This window comes from Solanum tuberosum, unplaced genomic scaffold (genome assembly GCF_000226075.1).
Source record: "Solanum tuberosum cultivar DM 1-3 516 R44 unplaced genomic scaffold, SolTub_3.0 scf00246, whole genome shotgun sequence".
NCBI classification, from domain to species: domain Eukaryota; kingdom Viridiplantae; phylum Streptophyta; class Magnoliopsida; order Solanales; family Solanaceae; genus Solanum; species Solanum tuberosum.
The window spans coordinates 594,871-618,269 of record NW_006239169.1 but is presented as its reverse complement, the minus strand read 5'-3'; the positions used below and the strand labels follow the sequence as shown (position 1 = coordinate 618,269).

At 34.2% G+C, this 23,399-nt stretch overlaps 5 protein-coding genes and 2 non-coding genes across 11 annotated transcripts in view; 6 read left to right on the top strand and 1 right to left on the bottom strand.

The window, feature by feature from the left end:
• Positions 1-696: 696 nt before the first annotated feature.
• LOC102601077 (ethylene-responsive transcription factor RAP2-12-like) lies at positions 697-2,843 on the top strand. The gene is given in 2 exon segments (NM_001318670.1): positions 697-928; positions 1,957-2,843. Coding segments are annotated over 2 exon segments (1,119 nt in total).
• Positions 2,844-5,891: 3,048 nt separating this feature from the next.
• Positions 5,892-7,562, top strand: LOC102600721 (uncharacterized). The gene is made up of 3 exons (XM_006357362.2): positions 5,892-6,456; positions 6,939-7,017; positions 7,163-7,562. The coding sequence occupies exons 1-3, from the start codon at positions 6,144-6,146 to the stop codon at positions 7,188-7,190; spliced, it is 420 nt and encodes a 139-aa protein (XP_006357424.1). The 5' UTR covers positions 5,892-6,143; the 3' UTR covers positions 7,191-7,562.
• A 1,110-nt stretch (positions 7,563-8,672) lies between these two features.
• On the top strand, positions 8,673-8,745 carry TRNAA-UGC (transfer RNA alanine (anticodon UGC)). Its single transcript has one exon. It is a non-coding gene; the product is annotated as a tRNA-Ala (tRNA).
• A 1,747-nt stretch (positions 8,746-10,492) lies between these two features.
• LOC102600185 (uncharacterized) lies at positions 10,493-15,159 on the top strand. 3 transcript variants are annotated; one of them, XM_015313435.1, is made up of 5 exons: positions 10,493-11,367; positions 11,932-13,222; positions 13,542-13,625; positions 14,362-14,494; positions 14,911-15,159. In XM_015313435.1, the coding sequence occupies exons 1-4, from the start codon at positions 10,807-10,809 to the stop codon at positions 14,445-14,447; spliced, it is 2,022 nt and encodes a 673-aa protein (XP_015168921.1). In that variant the 5' UTR covers positions 10,493-10,806; the 3' UTR covers positions 14,448-14,494; positions 14,911-15,159. The 3 variants fall into 3 exon arrangements, with proteins under 3 accessions (XP_015168921.1, XP_006357422.1, XP_006357423.1); XM_006357360.2 differs by lacking the exon at positions 14,911-15,159 and having other exon boundaries at positions 10,494-11,367; positions 14,362-14,798; XM_006357361.2 differs by lacking the exon at positions 14,911-15,159 and having other exon boundaries at positions 10,494-11,367; positions 14,328-14,798.
• On the bottom strand, positions 14,930-15,006 carry MIR164 (microRNA MIR164). The gene has a single exon (NR_127221.1). It is a non-coding gene; the product is annotated as a microRNA MIR164 (primary transcript).
• Positions 15,160-16,418: 1,259 nt separating the features above from the next.
• Positions 16,419-19,214, top strand: LOC102599848 (2-alkenal reductase (NADP(+)-dependent)). Its single transcript, XM_006357359.2, has 2 exons — positions 16,419-16,729; positions 17,877-19,214. The coding sequence occupies exon 2, from the start codon at positions 17,935-17,937 to the stop codon at positions 18,964-18,966; it is 1,032 nt and encodes a 343-aa protein (XP_006357421.1). The 5' UTR covers positions 16,419-16,729; positions 17,877-17,934; the 3' UTR covers positions 18,967-19,214.
• A 753-nt stretch (positions 19,215-19,967) lies between these two features.
• The window catches only part of LOC102598873 (25.3 kDa vesicle transport protein), a 5,535-nt gene continuing 2,103 nt past the window's right edge, over positions 19,968-23,399 (top strand). The window contains exons 1-5 of one of the 3 annotated variants that reach the window (XM_006357357.2): positions 19,968-20,141; positions 20,940-21,004; positions 21,472-21,680; positions 22,845-23,005; positions 23,110-23,256. In XM_006357357.2, coding sequence (XP_006357419.1) covers positions 21,493-21,680; positions 22,845-23,005; positions 23,110-23,256 — 496 coding nt within the window. In that variant the 5' untranslated portion in view covers positions 19,968-20,141; positions 20,940-21,004; positions 21,472-21,492. Of the gene's footprint in view, positions 20,142-20,939; positions 21,009-21,471; positions 21,681-22,844; positions 23,006-23,109; positions 23,257-23,399 lie in introns of all 3 variants that reach the window. The other 2 variants (XM_006357355.2, XM_006357358.2) reach the window with 2 other exon arrangements.

The window sequence follows — 23,399 nt, the reverse complement described above, 5'->3', positions numbered from 1 at the left end:
CAAGGTAACAAAAAATCATAAGAACTATTTTATAAATACGTAATTACATGCTATTACAAGATTTCATATCCACATAGTTTTACAAATCTTAAAAAACAACAATAATAACTAGTTATTTTTTAATATAATGTTTTCACATGTTACAAATAATTATTCACATCATTCCCGAGTTATCTTTTTTACAAAACTTAAATTAACAAGTCTAGTTTTATAAACTATAAAATTCTCAGAATATAGATTTTTAGATCAAATTAGTTTAAAAACAAAAAACAATTTGAAATTTGAAACTCTATTTTTTCATAACTTGAGATTTGATAAGAAGACATTAATTTCAAATTATAAACTTAAAATTAGGGTTCCCATTTTACAAGGAAATACTTCCTTAATCTCGTGATCTTAAATAAATTACGGAGACAAGTTATGTCATAACGTATTAATTTTGACATCGATCCGTATTTTGGTTTAAAAAAAAAAAGACGTAATTGAGCACCTTCGTTAGGGGTAGAAACGTAACTTACTCCGCCTCGTTCCTGCCGAGTTCTCGGACCACTTTTTTTCTCTATATAAAATACTTGATTCCTTATAAACTTCCTAAAACTAAAGTACATTCTCTCTTCAAATTGAACTTTTTCTCCATTAAAAATTTCTCTGCAATTTTTTTTTTTTTTTTACAGTTTTGAGAAGAAAGCAAAAGCTATGTGTGGTGGTGCAATTATCTCCGATTTGGTACCTCCTAGCCGGATTTCTCGCCGGTTAACGGCCGACTTTCTATGGGGTGCATCCGATCTGAACAACAAGAAGAAAAACCCTAGTAATTACCACTCAAAGCCCTTGAGGTCTAAGTTTATTGACCTTGAAGATGAATTTGAAGCTGACTTTCAGCACTTCAAGGATTACTCTGATGATGATGAGGATGTCAAGGCCTTTGGTACTTTCTCTTCTCTCATCTGTTTTTTTTTTCAGCTTCTAGTAGGTAGGAGTTCCTTTTAGCTTTTGAAAATGTTACCATGATTTTCTGAAACTGTTTGTTTTATTTGCGTGTTTAAATACGTTTTATGCTTTAAAAATCAACTCGAAATGATTTGATTCAATGAAATTAGGAAGGATTTTGGGTCTTACCTAACACGCCTGAGTTGGTTAGTGTTGCGTGGTTCATTTGTAGAGCTTAATTTAGTTTGAGTATTTTGGTGTTGAATATACTGATTTAGGTGATTTGGGGTTTAAAATTGCGGTTTCGATTGATTTTTCCCCCTTTTTAGTATGTGAATATACATTTAAGAGGAGAAAAAAGATTACTTTTGGGTATAGTATGTTTGCGAATTGTAAAAAGGGGAGAAAGATGCTATTTTTCTGCCTAATTAATAGAGGAAGGAACATTTAAGATAACAGATGATCCTAAGTAATTTATGCAATTGTGGATTGTGGTTGGTGTTCAAACAAAGTTAGATTTTTGGGCCTCCTTAAAGTTTCCTGTAGCCTCGGTTCTCATCTTATCAGAGGGTTTGTTAGCGCCAGATGAAAGAATTTGGTCAGTTTTTTTATAATTCTGTTTGATATGATAACCCAAGATTGCGAGAGATCTAGTTTTTTGGATCATAGATTCCTAATTTGGACTCAATTTGACTGTAAAGTGGTCATTTATATATCAGATTTTCTAGATGATGAACTCTGATTCTCTAGATGATAAACTTTCTATCTCCAGAGGATTTGCTACATGATGTTGATAGCATAAATAGAAGTAATTTGGCTGTAAATAACAGCAGAGAACATATTATTGCATGTGTTTTGAAAGATAAGTAATCTCTAGTACTAGTGAGATAAGAGAACCTGCCTTGCATGAGTGCTCTATGTTTCTCACTTTCGTGGTATCTGATTTGTCATTCTATCTGATTGATTGTTCCGAATTTTGGTGCTATTATGACTGACTGAGATGGTTAATTCATTTTATTTTTAAAGGCTCCAAATCTGTGAGATCTGTTGATTCAAACTGTGATGCTGACAGATCCTCCAAGAGAAAGAGGAAGAATCAGTACCGGGGTATCAGACAGCGTCCTTGGGGTAAGTGGGCAGCTGAAATACGTGATCCAAGGAAAGGGATTCGAGTCTGGCTTGGAACTTTCAATTCTGCTGAAGAAGCAGCCAGAGCTTATGATGTTGAGGCGCGAAGGATCAGAGGCAAGAAAGCTAAGGTGAACTTTCCTGATGAAGCTCCAGTGTCTGTTTCTAGACGTGTTGTTAAGCAAAATCCCCAGGAGGCACTTCGTGAGGAAACCCTGAACACAGTTCAGCCTGACATGACTTATATTAATAACCTGGATGGTGGATCCGATGAATCGTTCAGCTTTTTCGAAGAGAAACCAGCAACAAAGCAGTACGGCTATGAGAATGTGTGTTTTACTGCTGGAGATATGGGACTGGGTTCAGTTTCCCCTTCAGCTGGTACAAATGTTTACTTCAGCTCTGATGAAGGAAGTAACACTTTTGACTGCTCTGATTTCGGTTGGGGTGAACCGTGTGCAAGGACTCCAGAGATCTCATCTGTTCTGTCAGAAGTTCTCGAAACCAATGAGACTCATTTTGATGAAGATGCCAGACCAGAGAAAAAACTGAAGTCCTGTTCCAGCACTTCATTGACAGATGACGGTAACACTGTGAACACGCTATCTGAAGAGTTATCGGCTTTTGAATCCCAGATGAAGTTCTTGCAGATCCCATATCTTGAGGGAAATGGGGATGCATCAGTTGATGCCTTCCTCAATACAAGTGCAATTCAGGATGGTGGAAACGCCATGGACCTCTGGTTCTTCGATGATGTACCTTCTTTAATGGGAGGCGCCTACTAAGCTGCATAAACGTCTTCCCTTGCTAAGTTTTGTAAATAACGCTTCATTTGAGTGAAGTTTGCGTTTGCGTTTACGTTATCTCCAAACCAAGACTAATATGTATTGTATTAATTTATTCAAAACTTTACTCGTTTGATATATGTAAGTATGTATCCTTGCTTTCATTAGTCGATGGTTTACAGTCACAAATGCGTTGGCGAAGGTAAAACTAACCTAACTTGATGAATGAGAGATTTTTACTGATACGTGATGATTAACTAAATTGTAGTATTGTTTAATTTACAATTGTAAGTTGCGTGATCGATCATTCTGTTAAAAATCTTGTGCTTATGCTTATCAGAAAGAGTCATTCAGTTAGGTTAGGCTAGCCTGTCACAAGCTTTTGTGCATTATTGATCAATAATGTCAATTTTCCAGAATCTGTGGCACATACCAAAAATGATTTATTAAATTCTCAATTTACATGATATACTTTCATTTTTTATATATATTTTTTATTTTTAATAAAATGATTTATAGTTATAAATTTCACATGTTTTATCGTTTCTTCTTAAATTCGGTGTTTAATCAAAATTACTTTGTTATATAAATTGAGACGAAAGATGTATTATTAAGTGGAATACGAACTTCCCTTTGAGATCATAAAGAGTTGTGCCAACTCCAGGAAAGACGATGAGCCGATTTATTTTAATTTATCTTATTTAATTATTTAGCATTTGAAACTTGTTACTCCGACTAATTTAAAATGGGATCATCTAGAATTCATTACAAATAAAAGTTCTCTTTGTTGTTGAGTTAGAGGCGGAGCTAGAAATTTTTGAGGAATCAAATATAAATAAGTAAACATGAAGAAATAAGAGATTTAACTCCGGCTATATATGTATATATTAAAAATAATAGTAATTAATATTTGATCTTATCTCATATGATAATATGTGAGGGTAAATGAGACAATTTATCCATAGGGGTATGATTGGAAAGGGTGGTGAAGGTGGCTTGTGGCTAGTGGTGATAGTGGGGTCCAATTTGTTTGGAGATGTGCCCCAAGTGGAAGGTTCAGCTCTATCACTTTTTTGTTTTTGTTTTTTAATTCCGTGTTTAATATTTGTATTAGAGCTCGATTATTTTGGATTTGTGTGGCTTAGGGTCCTATTTAGCGGAAACACTCCATAGTCCCTACTAAAGATTGTTTCATACCCAAAATTTAAAATTTAAAATCTCTAATTAAGAAAAGAACAATCACATCCGCTAGTGCGTCACTGCTTACTTTATTCATTTGGTAGATTAGCCTGAGAAAAGGTATGGGTTTTTTTTAATTGGTAACAAAAAAGGTGTCTTATTTGTTGTCGTGGAGGAATGAATATTACTTCCATTCTTATCTTACCATACGGAGTATGTCGACATATAATTTTCATTTTTTAATTTGTCTTAGTAAATAATACTCCTGTCCCAATTTATGTGACTTACTTTCCTTTTTAGTCAGTCCCAAAAAGGATGACACAATTATATATTAAATAACTTTTTAACTATAAAATGTCTATTTTACCATTAATGAAATGATTTACAGCTACACAAATTTCTATCATTTATTTTGGACCACAAATTTTAAAAGTCTTCTCTTCTTTCTTAAACTCCGTGTTGAGTTAAACTATCTCACATAAAATGGGACGGAGGGAGTATAATATAATATTCTAATTTAAAATAATTTAATTTTAATTTCTTATGTATTCTTAATGAAATTATTTTATAGTTATGGAGATACTTATGATTTATTTATGTGTAAATTTTAAAAAGATATCTTATAAAAATATGCACAATCAAACACCGATATTTTCTTTTCCGACTTTTTCATAATGAGAAAAGTTAGGAAAGTAATCTACCTAGATTGTGGTGTTGAGTTTGAATTTTGGATATTGAAAAAAATTCTGTTGACAATATTATTTTTAAATGGAGTCTGCAATGCTCTAATTTAAATTTAATTAGAGCTTTAATATAAGTTCGAATATTCGATCGATTATAAAAATTTCCAAGAGAAGTCTTGATTATCCGCGAAGTGTTCTGTTGATCAACAGAAAAATAAATCCGCCCAGCAGGAATCAACCCCACATGTAATTGGACCAAAGTTCTTCAGGGTCCTTCCTTGCCATTGAATTAACAATTCAATTCATCAAGTATTGAAAACAGGTTAAATTTGGTATAGACGGTTAGTTTTATTTTTGAATTATTGATCGTTTTAAAAATTATTTTCTGCTTGATTAATTAAACTTAGATACATTTAAATTTATTAGATGACATAACAAATGATTTCAAACTCTTGTAAAAATATGAGACTCTTAATAAAAAGATTGAGAGAAAAGTTGAAAACACCTCTAAATTTACCCTAATCTACCACATAACAAGTGATCTCAAACTCTTGTAAGAACATGTGACTCTGAATAAAAATCTGAGAGAAGTATGGAAAACACTTTAAACTTAGCGAGAATTTAGAAGTGTATTTCACTCATATTTACGAGATGAAAATCTATTTAAGTTCAATTAATCAAGTAAATAAATATTTTAATACTAATAATAATTTAAAAATAAAATCAATAATTCACACTAAATTTAGAAATACTTTAAATACTTGCGATTAAAATAAAACGCAAGGAGTATTACCTACTCCACCCCCTCATCAACCATTAGACAAGAGTTTCAATCTTATATAATGACGTGATTCTAACAAAAAGATAAAAATATCTCACGTTACCTTGAACTAATTCTCCTACAATTTCGGGCTTGACAAGGTGTTTTTTTTCCCTCATAAATTACATAATTTTGAATATAAAAATTTAATACCTCACATTATATTTTTTAACGAACGAGAAATTCAGATAAATCCCTCTCGCATTCTAAATTCGTTGCGAGTTAGACTAAAATGTGAGATCCCAAATAAATTAAACAATGCACCACTAATAGTATCAATGAAAGAGAGTCATATTAGCCGGATATCCCCAGCCATCAAAATCTTCTATAAAAAGCCTAATAACACCATAATATGAGATTAATTAAATTAATTTTATCTACTAATTTTTAATTTGTCTAATAAATTACCTCTCTCTTTGTAAACTTGTAACAGTCGCATTCTGGTGGTGTCCCCCGCCTTATAATATATTCAGACGTTTAGCATCACCTCAATTACGGTTGTTACAAATTAAAAAAAAAAATTAGGAAAAGAAAAAGAAAAAAAATTAAGTTACTAATTAAGAGTTTTGTTTTTTTTTTATTCAAATCATTTGTGTTTTTTTCATTAATTGATTGATAATGGGTTTTCTTCACAAGCTATGGGACGACACACTTGCCGGCCCGGCACCGGAATCGGGTTTAGGAAAACTCCGCAAGTACAATTCGTTCGCCGGACGCTCTACCTGCAGTGCTCCGCCGTCTCCCACCAAGCTCGGCCTTCACCATCACGGCGGTGGCGGCGGCGCTAGCGACGATCTGATGCCGGTTTCCCGGAGCATTACGATACTCCGTAGCAACTCAACTTGTGGCCGTTCTGGCAATTCTACGCCGGATTCTGGATCTGGTCCATCTTCTCCGGCGTTTTCTAGCGCTCCAAATTCCCCATTTGCACGTTAGTCCCCTTTCCACAATTAATTCTACTTTCTTCCCTCTTATTTTTTTTTACCTCCGCTACGAAATATCATAAACATGTCTTTTAACTTAAAGGTCTTTTGGCATATACTTATTTAATTTTATACAAAAATATTTACTTATTCATATTTAAAATTAAAAAAAAATAATATAAATATCAGCTAAAATCAAATTAATATATATATCGTTCTTATAGTTGTTCCTTGATCCTAATTCTTTGAATATTTCTCAAAGGATTTAGACATAAAATTTACTCAATTTATGCTTGAAATCTGTAATACGAGACAATTTGTTAACGATAAGTATATGAATGACTCTAAATTATAGTTGAGGTTAACATTAAAATATTTTGTAAACTAATTATAGAAGCAAATATGATACTTTTTTTTAATAAAATAAAATCTGAGGTGTTAGATGTTTGATAATTTAATTCTTTTTTTTGACGTTTGGATTTTCGTATAGCAAGTACACCACGGAGGAATTACAGGAAGCAACTAAAGGGAAAAGCGAATATGGAACCTTCTTCTGCCAACTATGATTGGTAATTTTTTTAATAGTTGGCTTGTGCGGATTAATAATCTATTTATTTATTAACTCAGTCATTTTAATCCATCCAAAGTCAATTCAATCCGCGCATTTTTTTTTTTTTTTTGCGTAACTTAGTAATTGACTCTTTATATTTGCAGGATTGTGCTGAGTGCTTGGGATCGTTGACCAGAGAAACAGAAAAACAAACAAACTATTTTTGTGTGAAGAAATGACTGCTGCAATGGTGTATAATTATTACTAATATGTACATATTAATTAGTGTATATAACCAAAATAATAATAAGAAGGTTCCAGAGTAGTGAAGGAATCTCTGCATCAAATAGATGATGATTATGTTAATAATATCAGGGAGAGAGAAACTACAAGTAGGAGATTTTAACTAATTTTTTTCTTATAAACTGCTTCCTCCATCTGTTTGGAGTGATGCTTTTTTAATTTTTGTTTTCATAATATGGTTGTGAGTTTGATGTACTCCACCTTAATAATGCTCTTTCAATAAATACTTGAATGAAGCTCTAAGTTAGTTAATATATTGGTGTAATTATCTTCTTTTTATTTTTATTTTGTGTATATAACATGGAGTGTAGTTCTTATGAATAGTTTGATGGACAAATTTGTGTAAGTTATTCAATGATAACTAACATGGATTGTGGTGGAATAGTTGAGATCCTTTCACTCTGATTTAGGTGTCAAGTCTGAACCCTTGAGAATGAAATGCGTAGATTCAAATTGAGTTAGACCCCAATACATGTATCAAACACAGAGTGGGAAGCTAAAAAGAAAAACATTATTCAACAAGGGCACATTTGAGACCAAATTTAAGCAATGTTCAAATTTGTTCTTAGTTTGCATAATTGAGAGGCAAATTTAAGCCACCCCACCAATGATGAAGGCACGGTTTATGATTAAAAAAAAAATCAACGAAGGGCAAAGTTATTTTATATTATATAGTTGAAAGACATCTTTTGGGTTTTTTTTTTTTTTTTTTAATTACAAACGAAAGATACAGAGTTGAATTACTAAAAATGGAAAAGGCTTATAGTTGAAAGACCTCTTTTTGGTTTTTTTTTTTTTTTTTAATTACAAACGAAAGATACAGAGTTGAATTACTAAAAATGGAAAAGGCTTAAATATATCACCGAGCTTTAACAAAAGGTTCATTTATGCCATCCTTACTAGTTTGGCTCATTTATGTCATCTCCATTTGAGAAAAGGCTCATCCATGTCATTTTTTTGTTGACTAAAAATAGTTTCCGTTTTGCAAAATCTTTTTTTACACGTGGTCAATTATAATACGGCCACGTCATTCATTAAAATCATTTTTTTAAAAAGAGATAAGGTTCAAATTTTTCATCGAACTTTGAAAAAAGACTCATCTATGCCATCCGTTAAAAATTTAGTTCATTTATGCCATTTCACTTGACAAATTTTGGCATGGATGAGTCTTTTCTCAAACAGAAATGGCATGAGCCAACTTTTAACGGATAACATAAATGATCCTTTGTTAAAATTGGATGGCATATTTGAGCCTTTTCCCTACCAAAATTAATACTCCATTCGTCCCAGTTTGTCATTTTCGAAAAGAGATTTAAGGACGATACAAATAATACAGTTAAATAAGTTGGAAACCGATGAAAATCATCAATTGGGGATGTAGCTCAAATGGTAGAGCGCTCGCTTTGCATGCGAGAGGCACGGGGTTCGATCCCCCGCATCTCCATTATTTTTAAAGTACGTAGTTCTTTTTCAGATTTAACCCAAATTCCTTTCCATTTCCATTTACATTTTATGTGTCTAATATGTCATTACATGCTAAAGTTTAGCTAAAATTTTTTTTTTTTACATATATAACTTAAATTTGAAAAGTATACGGCCCTAGTTTATTTATGTCTACAAGTTTGTAATTCAAGTGTTGGGAATTACCCACAGTCACTTATGTATTTTTGTAACGACATCATATTTGATCAGGTATAAGACATGAGTTTGACTAAATGAATTTAATAAATTCATTATTTATAAAACAATATGAGATTTCAATGACATGACATGTCAATCAGGATTGAGAAAAATAATGAAAACCGAGTGATTTTATTATCTTTAAAAAACACAAAAGTGGTATTTATAGACACAATATTTGGATGACCATCTAGAAAATTAACTCCATTTCTCACCTGTAATGAGGATTGATTTAGCTTGTAACACATACTTCCTTTACAATTGTGGATCTAGAGTGTAACACGTGATGAAAAACAGGTGAGGAGAAACACTCTCAAACAATTAAATTCTTTATTGAAGACAAGTGAGACAATAATTTTTTTTATTCTATTCGACTTACATAATCAATCAATATCGTTTCAAAAATGTGTTTGACATGTATCTCTCTAGTACATGTACCATGGTTTAATTCTAGATATTTGTTACCTTTCCAATCTAGTTCATGAACTTCCATCTTCCCTAGTTCATGAACAAACTAAATAATACATATGAGAAATTAATTTCCTATACATATATCAAATACAATTCATGTATCACAAATTATATTTTTCCTAACATAGGGTTCATTTTATAACATGTAAAATTGGATCAAGTATGCTCACGTGAATTTTCTTCTAACTTGAGGTGGTTATGAATAATATAGTATGCAAGGATATTTTATCTTATGTATTTGCATTTCTTGAATTTAACAAGCTCCTCTAATACTTCTCTAGATCATAAGTTTAGTGGCATAAACCATGTCCAATGATAAGTTTAGTGGCAAAAGTTATGCCACATAATATAAGTTTAGTGACCAACTTATGCCCCAAGAAAAGTTTTAAAGAAGTCTTGCCCTACAAATCGGATACCACAAAACTTATGCCCCATGAAGCAAAATTAGCTATAAATCATATAAAATCTGTTGACTCACAAACATTCATTAAATGTGCAATAAAAGTAAAAATAAAAGATCACAAACAAAAATTAAAGATCACCATGAAATAAGAGTAACGTGGTGGGATTAATAAACATTAGAAGTCTTTTCATATTGAAAAATTATCTAACTACACAACTTATTTTACCATATTCTTTAAAATTCTCTACCATTTGAAAAAATTACAAAAATCTCAAGTCTCTCCTATTCTTGGGTTCATCACTTTACGCAATGTATCAATCGTATACGTCACTTTACGCAATATCAGTTGGATACATCACTTTACGCTGTGTATCAGGACACACACGATGTACCGCGAAGTTAAGTGATGTATCCGAAATCGAGACGCGATGTATTAGAACGTTGAGCGATGTATTTAAAATCGGGACATTTTGGGATGTATACGAATTCTACCAAATTAAAGAGATTTTTGTAATTAGAAAAAGAATAGGGATAAATGTAATTTGCTCTTTTTAACGCCGTGGAATTTGTGAAAAATCCCCTTGTTATATATGGATGGGACATGTACATCAAAGAGGTCCAGGCCCATTTATCTAGATCAACGAACCAACTGGATCAACCCGGCCCCATTCTACCTTGCCGAGAATCCCTCCCAACACAACAACAGCAACACCCCCTCTTACGTAGACTAATCCCAACCCTCCACGTGTCATCATCCCAATATCCTCTCCTCCCTCCCTTCCCCATTGCTACGTACCTGAGAATTGAACATTTAACTTGATCACCACAAAAGCAATACAAAGGTCACCATTGTTGATAATCACGAGGTGAACGAGGAGGAGATTTAACACTCCTCCTCATCCATCAACCATCGTCACAACACCCATATTCGTATTATAAAAGGGAAGGATAATGTCGTACCCATCGTCTCATATGGCAAATGAAAGAATCAATTCATTAATCATACCGTCTGTGGAGCAATTTCGAAGGGTGCGGCAATCAAAAGGAAACCAGGAGCTGAATGATGAGTTGAAAATAAAAGCAAATGAACTCGAAAAGCTTTTCGCAGAGCATCAATTGCGCACTCCTACGTCAGCTGGAAATTATCAATCTAATTATTTTACCAGAAGCAAAACTAGTAGGCATGGTCACATGCAAAGCTGGCCATCAGCTATTGACAATGCCGGCGGCGCCTTTCTGGAGGATCAAGTATTTGATAATGATAGTATTAATATAGATAAAAACTCTTCTGATCATGAGTTAATTGGTTTTGCGGGTTCTCCGGGGAAATTCTATGATATGTATATGCAGAAAAGGGATGCGAAACTTAGGGATGAATGGAATACTAAAGGAGCGGAGAAGGAAGCGAAGCTGAGGGCTATGGAGGATTGTCTTGAGAGGAGTACAGCTCAAATGAAGAGTATTGAGAGACGCAGATCGTTTAGCTCCAGCTCAATCTTTAGCAGAGACCAGGTATAATTCTAGTTCCTTTAGTTTACTTACTAATTGATGTAATAATCAGTTGGGGGTCTATCGGAAATAGTTAGGCTTTCTACTTGTCAAGGAAGGAGATAAGGTATGCGTACGCTCTATCCTCTCCAGACCATATTTGTGGGATACACTGGTTATGTTGTTTTTTTCCGTTATTGTATACATGCTGCAATTAGCTGAGCAAACAACCTCTTTACCTCTCAAAAGTAGGAGTATCGTCTGCGTACACTCTACCCTTTTCAGACCCTATTTGTGGGATTACACTTGATTTGCGTTGTTGTTGTATAGATGTAGTAATTTACTGAGGGTTTATTGAAAGTAACCTCTGTACCAAGGTCTACATACACTTTACCCTTCCCAGACCCCATTTGTTGGATTACACTGGGTATATTATTGTTGTTGTTGTTGTTTTTGTTGCATAGATTCAACAATTTTCACTCACAGTATGTAGGCATTTCTGTTTCTTGTTAAATCCTAGAGTTGATTTGGATATTTTTCCCTTTAATCTTGTCACGAATATTGAATAAAGTTAATTCCATTTGACAGCAACAATCAGTACTCTTTCAGCAATGTGATGATAGAGAAGATATGTCTGAATTCATGAATCAGAAAAGGAATGATGTACTCAGGTCTTCTAGTGAAACATCTTTGGAAGAAGTTTCTAAGCATACTACTGCTCCGAGGAAGAAACAAAATTTACCTATCAAACCTTCATCCAAACCTCGGAACATAGTAGTAGCATCTGTTCCGAGGTCTCCTATGAAGGTTTCTAGTAGTCCTTCCAGTCAGCGAAAATCTCAAGCTGAAAGTCCACTTGCACGATCCGTTCCAAACTTGTCTTACATGAGAAAGGAAAATGCTGAGCCTTATTCTCCAGCTGGTAAAACAACTCCTCGTGCACCTTATTCGCGTAGCAAATTACTGCACTCACAGTCCTTAAGAAAAAGCTCTGCTATGAATTCTGAGGGTGTTATGTTGGCACCTCTCAAATTTGACAAAGACAAAATGGAACAAAGTCCTAAGTGTGTAATGTCAGCACCTCCTAAATCTGTGAAGGACAAGATGGGACAGAGTCTCAGTGATAAATTTTCCAACATTTCGGATACAAAGACCTCACTAAAGAAGGGAAAAGATGCTGATTTCAGTTCAAGAGGTGGTTTGACTGAGACAACAAGGGGTTCTAACATTGCATCTACGTTTACGCACAACGATGGTGAGGATGTTGATGACATGGAATTGGATTCTGAGGACTCAATGGGTAGAGATGTGGATGAATTTGAGAACATGATATCTGCAGTTGAGGAAAATTTTGATATTGGGGCACCAAGACCGAGTCATGAGATGGAGAAGAAAAGTCCTGGACCAGAAAATAGACGTTTACTGAGATCACTTTCTCAAGTTTGCTATGCTTCGGAAGCCGGATATTCACCTTCTTCTGTGCCTTCCAACTTCCTAAATAGTCCTGTCTCACAGACTCATGAGATATCTGATGTTGATGCTTTAGACTCTCCTGTGGGAAGTCCTACATCCTGGGATTCACATTTTCTGAGTTCAACACAGGCGAATGGTGCTACTAGAACGAGGAAGAAATGGGGAACGACAGCTCAGAATCCAATCAATATCATAAAATCTTCTCAAAGTCTTTCACGGAAGGATAAGGCCAGAGGATTTAAGCGATTACTAAAGTTTGGGAGGAAAAACCCTGACGCAGATAGTCTGGTTAAAGACTGGATTGCTGCAACTACCTCTAAAGGAGATGATTGCACAAGAAATGGACATGATAGTCGCCATTGCTCTAATGATAGCTTATATGAGGATGTGCTTTTAAACGAACGAGGTAAGATATGATGTTTCCTTTTGATTAATATTCAATGGCTTCCCGAAAATTGATAAAACTTCTTTAGTTGTTAATTGTTTCAAATCGGACTTATCTGAATAATAACAAACAACTGTTGCAATTGTTTGTTGGTATACTTGAAGCCATGTAAATGTAAATGAGCATCTTTGGGAAGGTTAAGCTAATGTTTTTTTTCTATTTTATTTTGCTTATGAGTACACCTTTTCATGTGATCTTATTATTCAGTAATCCTTAACAACTTTTGGTCAGAAGCTCATTGATTTTAATTAACTGACTCAATGTACTTTATTTCTGGCAGTTCAATCCTTGCACAGGTCTATTCCGGCACCTCCAGCTAACTTCAAACCGAGGGAGAATCATTTATCAGGAAGCTCAATAAAGGGTGAACATATAGAATATAATTGGTGTTTTTCAACTTATTCCTCTGTGTTTTCTGTTTAATCCTATAAATTCCACCATTAGAAGAAACGAAAGAGTAAGAGCCTCCCTCCATCGGCGTAGTTGACACTCTTCATACCTTAAAAAAAACAATTGTGCACAGCAGCTCTCATTTTTTTATGCAACTATCTATATACTTCCTGAGTCAAAGTGTACTCTCCTATCTATTACTTCTTCCGTTTCAATTTGTTTGACTTACTTTCTTTTTAGTCCGATTCAAAAAGGAAGCATCTTTCCTTTTTTGACAACTCTTTAATTTCAACTTTCCACATAGCATGTTTAAGACCACAAGATTAAAGGACATTTGGTATATTTATCTTTAGTTTAAGACCACCAAAATTTAGAAGTTTCTTTACTTTCTTAAGCTCCATGTTAAGACAAAACCAAACAAACAAATTGAAACGAAGGGAGAAGCATAAGAAGTACAGTTGTTTCATCATCATCTTATATGTCTTTCTTATTAGCCAATGCCTTAAAGATGTATTACATTGATCAACAATGAAACAGTATATCATCAGATATTTAACAAATCTTGAACTTTTCAATATTTTGTATTGCACAAATCAGTTTGAAGCTTGTACAAGTTTTTGTGCTTCAGTAATTCAAGTATTTACATGTTAACTTTAATTTATTTACCATTTCACAGCTCCAAGATCATTCTTTTCTTTATCGTCATTCAGAAGCAAAGGAAAGGACTCGAAGCCAAGATAAGTATCTTGAAGGACAAAGGTTCCAGCGATATGTAAAACACATGGAATTGTCTTGATGACACACATTTTCAAATCATTGTATTTTTTTCAGCCAGAGCTTGAGGTATGTGTGTGCTATGTACAGCCTATAATCATCTAAATACACTTTATTCTTGTACATATATAATACGTATCATTGGGCTCGTTAGGCCTTGCTTGTGCTTTATTTCTTGCTGTTTCGGTATATAAGATTGTTTATAGCCTTGAGAGAACAGTTCCCTCTGGCTTAATGTTATTGTAATATTGACAGTTAGAGCATTCTTCAACTTCAATGTAATACGTACTATACATGTATAGTACGTATCAAAGCTTGATTTTTGTAAATATCACAAGTTGGGTTTATGTTCAGGATTTAGCTACTTTATTCACGAGTAATTGTAGATCTAATATTTCATGTACATGAAGAGAATGGTGGCTAAAGACTATATTGAATTAACGAGGACTTACCTGAACTCAACGTAACATGAGATTTGAATGAAGGAATTGGCGGGAGAATTAAGCTGGAGAGCTAGAGCACATGCAAAATTCTTGAATAATCAAAGTTTCAAGTAATTCAGCATGTGCCCTGCTTCTCCAGCTTAATTAATCGTCCACCTAACTATGACGAATCATCTGAACACTTCTGAATAGCACGAAACAAGTGCAGCTGATTCCAACTAAGTAGGGATCAACGCGTATATTATTTGCTTTAGAGAAGCATATTATGCTAGAAATGACACATCTATATGAAAGTACTTATATATATATATATAGGATTATACTTCACGAAAACGAATCCCATAATACTTTGTAATAGTACTTTTCTGATTAGATGGTGGTTGATCTTGTGCTGATTTTGCTTGGGAAATATACTAGGCCAATGTAGTGTATTTTAATCAGTTATGCAGAAAAGGCCAAAGGAGAAATGAATATTTTGCTATGATGACTGTTGAAGTTGGCAGCCAAAAAGGAAATCCATATATAATGAGATTTCTCGACCAAATGTAACCTAATTAAAGAGTAGAAAGGCAAGGCAGGCCACCCACCTTATGGGTCTTTAAAAAGTTGTAGTAGTCCTCTTCCCAAGAAATCTTAGATGAAGGAATCATGTGACGCGACTTTATTTATTGTTCACGTGTGATTTATATTAAATTTGATCAACTGTCTATCCTACTTTTTCTACGTTTTTGATAGTGGTCAATTAAGATTTTCAGAGGCACGTTTAGATCTAAAATGTTGAAGGGAAAAGATACTAAAAGAAAGACTTGGGATAAACTCATGTGAGTTTAGAAATTCTCAGCAAGTTAGTATAAGCACCATATTTTATAAACATATTAGACGAGTATGTGCCCTTTCTTAAGGGAATTCTAATTTTATGATCAAGTTCTTGACAAGTAATTTATAATTATTCAATTTAATTAAAAATTATGTTGAGAGTAATAGTGCGTTGTGTAATCCCTTCAAAATAAATAAATAATCAAACGGATTTTAACGAGAGCGGTAAATCAAGTTTCGTATAACTCACTAAAAAGTGTGTTTTTGTATATTAATTTGTGGTTTTTAATCACATCATTTAGGTTCCGAACTCTAATCATTCTATCATCACGATTATTAGTTGCCATTACTATCAATCATTGTCACATCTTTCATCTCCATCACTGATGCCCCACCGCCACTATCAATTACTATTACTATTGTGGTTGATCCCTACTACCAACCATCTCCACCATCACAACCAACAACGTCACTAACACATCATCAATCACCACATATTCATTTGACTAACACTGCCGTCAATATTTTTTTTAAAAATCAAGTAATAATTTTATTTTATTAAATCTATATATTTTTAATATTCAATTACTTTTTATTTGAATGGAATACATTTACTGATAAACAAGTTACCCATATTCAAATGTTGAAAAATAAACCTCTCAATTATTCAATGTTCAAAACTGAAAATAATATCTTAATCATTCATATTTAGACATCTTGTTGTTAATGAAAACAAATAAAGCCAAAGTATTACTACAACTACAAATCATCTAAATTTAGTTTTAACTCCAATATAGACGTTGGACACCAGAACTAGCACCACCACCACCACAATTTTTTTTTAAAAAAAATCCAAAATTCTCACTCCTTAGTCTAGTACTTGTGATTTGTGAAGAGGGGTAAACATTTACCTGACTCCATGTATGCCGATCCCAATTCCCATTCATTACAAGCTTCATTTTGCTGAAACTGATCGGAGTTCACGAGAGGACCATACAAAATCAAAATTCGAAGATCGAAAGTACAGCAGTTCACCAAACAAAGGGTAACTTGATAATTCTTTCAATTTATTTATGTAAATGTGTTTTGTTTGCCTATTTTGTTCTCATAAAATTTCTGCAGTACGTTTAGGTCACTTCAATTTTGTGATGATTATTCCCAGGAAGCTTTTTTATAACACTCAGATTTGATTTTTTCACTTAGATTGCATAAATGTCTTGGTTGTAGATATGACTAGTATGCAAAATTGTGTGTTTTCATTGAAGTCAGTCTAAGAGCAACTAAAATGAAGATTTATCCTAAATTGCCCTAATGAACTAATTATTTAGTACTAGAATGAAATTCACCTCAGTTAATTCCACGGGATACCTGTAGCTGTCACCTCCCACCAAGAAGTATTTTTGTTGGAGTTTGAACTTGGGACTTCATGGTTCTCAGCACACTTCATTGACCATTAGGTCATAACCTTTAGATGTTAGAATGAAATTCACTTTAATAGAGCTGAATGGTATATCCAACAAATTCACAGTTGGGGATAGTTGATCGGTTGGGCAGCTCTTAGAGAAAAGTTCAACGAGGAAGAATCTATTTTATGAAAACCTCTAAGAGCTTCAACATTGGATGGATTGTTTATTGAAATTGGCTAGTTCAAACTTGTTAATATTGCATTGCAGTTGATGTTATTTTTTTTTAACAGAAAAGGGTCAAATATGTCCTTAACGTATTGAAAATTGCTCAAAAATGTCCTTGTGGCACCTATTGAATTAAATTTTCCTTTGATGTTATTTTTAGGCTTAAAATTGTACCCCCATTAATGACACAATTATATGACTTCAAGCTCCTGTCCACGCTACTAGAATATGAATAGAACTTGTAAATACAGACAAGATCATTTGATCCCAATTTGTAAAACACTTCATTTGATCATTTCCTAGCGTTCTTGGGAGTAGTACAAGAATCATACAACGGAATACTCACTTCACCCCGATTTGTTGTCACTTTTTTCTTTAGATGATGGTATACAAATTAATTGAAAATGGGAGGGGAAAAATGATTTTATTGCTTAGCAGTTAGCTATGTTAATTTAAAACGAGTTTTTGTGTAGAGGATGTCCTACATCCTTCACAAATTTTGAATACTGCATTTGGATGGTTTTCTGAAACTTCATGCTTAAAGCGAAAATTGAATCTCAGGACAATTATCACTTTTACCACAACCCGTCATTCACATTGAACACGGAAGAAGCGAGAAATGGCAGAAGAAGTGAGCAACAAACAGGTCATTCTGAAACACTATGTCACCAGTTACCTTAAGGAATCAGACATGGAATTAAAAAATACCACCATTAAATTGAATGTTCCAGAAGGTTCTAATGCGATGGTTTTGAAGAATCTTTTCTTGTCATGTGACCCTTACATGCGTAACCGCATGAAGAAATTTGAGGGGGGCTATGTTGAGTCCTTCACTCCTGGCTCTCCTATCACGGGATATGGAGTGGCTAAAGTTTTGGAGTCTGGTGATTCGAACTTCCAGAAAGGTGACTTAGTTTTGGGAAGGACTGGATGGGAGGAGTATAGTATTGTAACAGCTACTCCGACTCTGTTTAAAATTCGTGACAAGGATGTGCCTCTTTCCTACTATACAGGAATCCTCGGTATGCCTGGTCTGACTGCTTATGCTGGTTTTTACGAGGTTTGCTCTCCTAAAAAGGGAGAAACTGTCTTTGTTTCAGCTGCTTCCGGAGCAGTTGGTCAGCTTGTTGGGCAATTTGCAAAGATGTTGGGTTGCTATGTTGTTGGTAGTGCTGGAAGTAAAGAAAAAGTTGATCGGTTGAAGAGCACATTTGGTTTTGATGAAGCTTTTAACTACAAAGAGGAGCAGGATTTGGACGCGGCTTTGAAGAGGCACTTCCCTGATGGAATTGACATCTACTTTGAGAATGTTGGAGGGAAGATGCTTGATGCAGTTCTTCTGAATATGAAAATCCATGGTCGTATTGCTGTGTGTGGGATGATCTCACAATACAACCTTGAGCAGACTGAAGGAGTGCACAACTTGTTCTGTCTCATCTCAAAACGAATCCGCATGGAAGGATTTCTTGTTTTTGATTACTATCATCTTTACCCTAAATATTTGGAAATGATCATTCTGCAAATCAAAGCTGGTAAGGTTGTGTACGTGGAAGATGTAGCTGAAGGCCTCGAAAGTGCTCCGAGTGCTCTAGTTGGTCTCTTCTCTGGTCGCAATATTGGAAAGCAAGTTGTGATGGTTTCGCGTGAATGAATGTTAGTACTAATTGTTTAGATGGTGGTTGATGTGCCAGTTCTTGTAAATAAAGCTCTGTTGCAGATTTAGTAGAGTTATTTGTGTTTATGGTGGGGTATTTCGGCAACAACCTCTCTAGGTTCACGAGGTAGTGGTAAGGTCTGCGTACATTCTATCCGACCCCCCTCGTGGATTTCACTGGCTATGTTGTATTTGTATTTTGATTTCATGATTTTGCTTAATGCATTTTTTTCTTTTTTTGATAATATGCTTAATGCATATATATATGTTGTCTGCTTCAAGCAGAATACTCTCCCCTCCTCTCTCACATAGACACTCAATTTCAATCTTCCAAGAACCTCAAATTTTAACTTCAAAAAGTTTTTTTTTTTTCAAACTTCAATTACTTATTTGTTCAAATGGAGCCTAAACATTCCACATGAGTAATTAATAAACAAACAACATACCTACTGAAATCCATAAGTGGGATTTGGGGAGGGTAAAGTGTACACAAACTTATCACTATCTCGTGGAGAGAGAAAGATTATTTTCGAATAAACAATGAAATATGTTTGTTTTTTACTTCTTCTTTTGGTACAAATATGTCTTTTTTTAAAAAAAATAAAAATTGTGAAATATGTTGAGTGAAGTTACGTTGATACCTTACCTCATCTTTGTTTGCCGAAATTTTACTACTAATATCAAACAAAAACTCTGTAAAATTAGTGATAATATCACAATCCAAATTAAAACATCAATAAGAGGGTATTTTAAACCAAATCATAAACACCCTAAGTAGGATTATTAAAATTTTAAAATCTAAATAATCATTCATAGAGATGATTTGATATGTGAGATAAGAATAATAATCTCACATAAAATTTAAATAATTTATCCCATATTTAATTTAAGATATTAACAAATTGAAATTATTTTATTCATCATTTATACTAAATTAAATATTTCATATAAAAAATATAATAAAATAATTTCACAAAATATTCCGACCCATGAAATACTTGTGAAGACGGGTATTTACCCGATTCCCTGAATCCGATCCCAATTCCCATTCATTACAACCTTCATTTCGCTGAAACCGATCGGAGTTCACGAGAGGATCATACAAAATAGGAAACCGGCGATCGGAAGTTCGACAGATCAACCAACAAAGGCTGCACCGACGCGTATGATAGGTGCGTAATTTGATATACGCACATAATTCTCTCAATTTATTTATGTAAAATATGCTTGTTTTCCTTTTGTGTTCTCATGCAATTCCCTCAGTTTAGGTTACTTTCATTTTGTGATGAATATCCGCGACATTTGATAGGAAACTTATTTTAATCGGATTTTAGCTCAGATTTGATATGTTCGGTTAGATTGCATAACGGTCTTAGGCTCTTAGCTGTAAAGTATGCAAAATTCTGTGTTTCCACTACTAAAATGAAAAAATATCCTAAAATTGCCCAAATGAGCAAATTATTTAGTATTAGAATGAAATGCGCCTGAATAGAGCTGAATTGTGTATTCGACAAATTCACAGTCGGCTCCAGCTGATGTGGGATTGAGGTATAGTTGATGATTGAGCAGCTCTTTAGAGTAAGAAGTTCACGGGGAAGGCGTTGCGGGAAAAATCTTTTCTATGAAGATCTGTGCTTCAACATTGGATGGACCCATGAGACCCTCTATATTGTCTGTTGAAATTGGTTACTTGAGCAATGCATTGTTGTTGATGTTATTGTTTTAATAGTTAAGGTAGCAAACTTTTGCATTGATCAGGACATAATACATAAGTTAATATCATTTGTGGGCCTGTGTTATATAGAGCAGGAATGAGATGAATACCACTAGAATATGGTTGGACTCTAGAGGCTGACTGAACCTAAAGATATGTAGTGCTAAATTGATTGAAAATCATTTGCTTCTTTTTGCATTCTTCACGTTTGAATGGCTCTAATTGATGCACTATTTTGTCTTTGTTGCCATACCAGGATCAAGTTTTCTATTCATCATCTGAAGCTCTCTAACTCGAGCATTTGGATTCATCTATCTTGGAGTTGGTACTTTTCATGGCGATTCTTTCTTGCACTGAAGAATTTGTACATTGAATAGTGATTTAAGGAAGTCGTGCATGCTTTACAATTTTTGAGTGACGCACTTGGTGCAAACATAAATTTTCTGAAACATATGCTTAAAGTCTAAATCAGATCTCAGGCTAATTATCAAACAAGATCAAAATAGTAAAAACTTCCGAATACGAGTTAAAAAGCTGTAGTGTGTTAGAGGACAAACTTTGAGATAAACAACTTAATTAATAAAGATACTCTCTTTGTCTCTCTCACCCTCTCACTCATATACACCCTTAAGTAGGCAGTGAGCTGAGATGTAAACTAGGAACTTTGTGTCCAATAAGTCTTGATCCAAGGTTTTGGAATTAGCAGCCGAAAAGCATGGAAAATTTGTAGTTTCTATGTATTCAAACTATATGTTTGTTAATGTCTACCTTTTTCTGGTTGGTTGTAGTTGTTCGCTTGTTTAAGGAAGATGGTGAAGTTGACTATGATTGCTCGTGTAACGGATGGCCTTCCATTAGCTGAGGGGCTGGATGATAGCCGTGATGTTCCAGATGCTGATTACTACAAACAGCAAGTCAAGTCCTTATTCAAGAACCTCTCTATGGGCCATAATGAGGCATCAAGGATGTCCATTGAAAGTGGACCTTACATTTTCCAGTATCCTCTTATTGTTTCCATATTGTTTTTATTTACAGTAATAATTATATCTCTTCGGATGCTAAATGGAAATTTCTGTAAATAATTAGTAATAACTTCTTTGTTCAACAAGATGACTGCAAGATAAGGAAGTTCATGCACTTACTGGTCTTTTCCTAATAGCCTCATTGAGTTACCTATGCTCAAACTATGATTCCTCGATTTTCCTCTCTAGGAAAGAAAAAGCTTTCTTTACAAACTTGGTGAATCTTACTTCTTTTAGTTTAGGGGCGGGAGCGGAGTTGTTAGGAACTTCTCGAACATTCAGTTGGCCCTATTTCTGCTCTTCTGCCAACTTGTAATGAGTCATCATCGCAATTCTATGTGGAAACAGTCTACAGAGTTTTTCAATTTGAAGATTCCATTTAGGATGCCTATCAAAAGAAGCAAAATCTGTATTGTAGTTTTATTTTTGTAATTTAAAGAAAACTCTATGATGGACTCTGTTATTCTTATTGTTGTGAGTTTCCGGGAAAACTAGGATCAGGTACTAAACAATTAATGAGGTTTCCTCCAGCTTAATTCTTTTGATAAGTGAAATTCCCATATTGGATGTATATATGCTGATAAATATGGATGATGCAGTTAAAAATAAAACCAACAAAAGGAACAAAAAACAAGTTTGTCGATATCGCTTATGCAGATCTATTTCTTTTGTCTGCTTAGTAGCTTCTCCACTTGATATGCATTTAATATGTTTTATAAGCACTTGTTGCTAATTCTTTTCTGGATTTATGGATAGCACCAAAGGACAAGGGAGGCGTAGTCTAGTGGAAAGGGCTTCCAACTTTAATCATGAGCTTGGAGGTTCAGGTCACCAAGGGAGCACTGTGGGAACCACTGTTTATATCCTGGGATGGAGGATTGGGAGTTATAATACCCAAAAGAAAATAACCAAGAGAATAATAAATATCACCAAGCTTCTATTAAAATTTAGGACCATCAGAATGTGAAATCTTTGGGATGATGTGGATTGTGACTTTCCAAGTTTTCTCTGTTGCTGCTGCTATTTCATTTGCTTACTTTCTAAATCACCACTAGCTCTACTTTGTGTCCTCTCAACCCAATTGTAAATGTGCCTTATGGGAAATGTGAATGTACTGTTCTCTTAACCCAAGTTCTCAGCTATATCATTGAAGGGCGCGTTTGCTATCTGACAATGTGTGATCGCTCTTATCCAAAGAAACTTGCCTTTCAGTACCTAGAAGACCTTAAGACGGAGTTTGAGCGTGTCAATGGAAGTCAAATTGAAACTGCTGCTAGACCTTATGCCTTTATCAAATTTGGTAAGCATTTTCCTTTACACTATCCTTTTTCAATTTTCCAATTTTCTTTTGTTAAAAACTAATTTTCTGTTCTTCCAATATATTATTTTCCCTATTTTTAAAAGATACATTCATACAGAAGACGAAGAAACTGTACCAGGATACCAGAACTCAACGCAATGTTGCAAAGTTGAATGATGAACTTTATGAAGTTCATCAGATAATGACTCGAAATGTACAAGAAGTTCTTGGTGTTGGTGAAAAATTGGACCGTAAGTTTCTCATTCCAACATTTTTCTGAGCTCTTTATCAGTAAATCTTTTGCAAATTCATTTAAAATGATTGGTATGTTTCATGTCAGCCTGTTGAATTCTAGAATACGATATGAAGTGCTCCAACTTAACCCCCCCCCTCC

Excerpts from the sequence above, each read along its gene's own strand:
- LOC102600721 (XM_006357362.2), top strand. The coding sequence starts at position 6,144 with ATGGGTTTTCTTCACAAGCTATGGGACGACACACTTGCCGGCCCGGCA. Across the intron at positions 6,457-6,938 it reads TCCAAATTCCCCATTTGCAC|CAAGTACACCACGGAGGAAT; the intron begins GTTAGTCCCCTT and ends ATTTTCGTATAG. Across the intron at positions 7,018-7,162 it reads TCTTCTGCCAACTATGATTG|GATTGTGCTGAGTGCTTGGG; the intron begins GTAATTTTTTTA and ends TTATATTTGCAG.
- LOC102600185 (XM_015313435.1), top strand. The coding sequence starts at position 10,807 with ATGTCGTACCCATCGTCTCATATGGCAAATGAAAGAATCAATTCATTA. Across the intron at positions 11,368-11,931 it reads CAATCTTTAGCAGAGACCAG|CAACAATCAGTACTCTTTCA; the intron begins GTATAATTCTAG and ends TCCATTTGACAG. Across the intron at positions 13,626-14,361 it reads ATCAGGAAGCTCAATAAAGG|AAGCAAAGGAAAGGACTCGA; the intron begins GTGAACATATAG and ends ATCGTCATTCAG.
- LOC102599848 (XM_006357359.2), top strand. The coding sequence starts at position 17,935 with ATGGCAGAAGAAGTGAGCAACAAACAGGTCATTCTGAAACACTATGTC.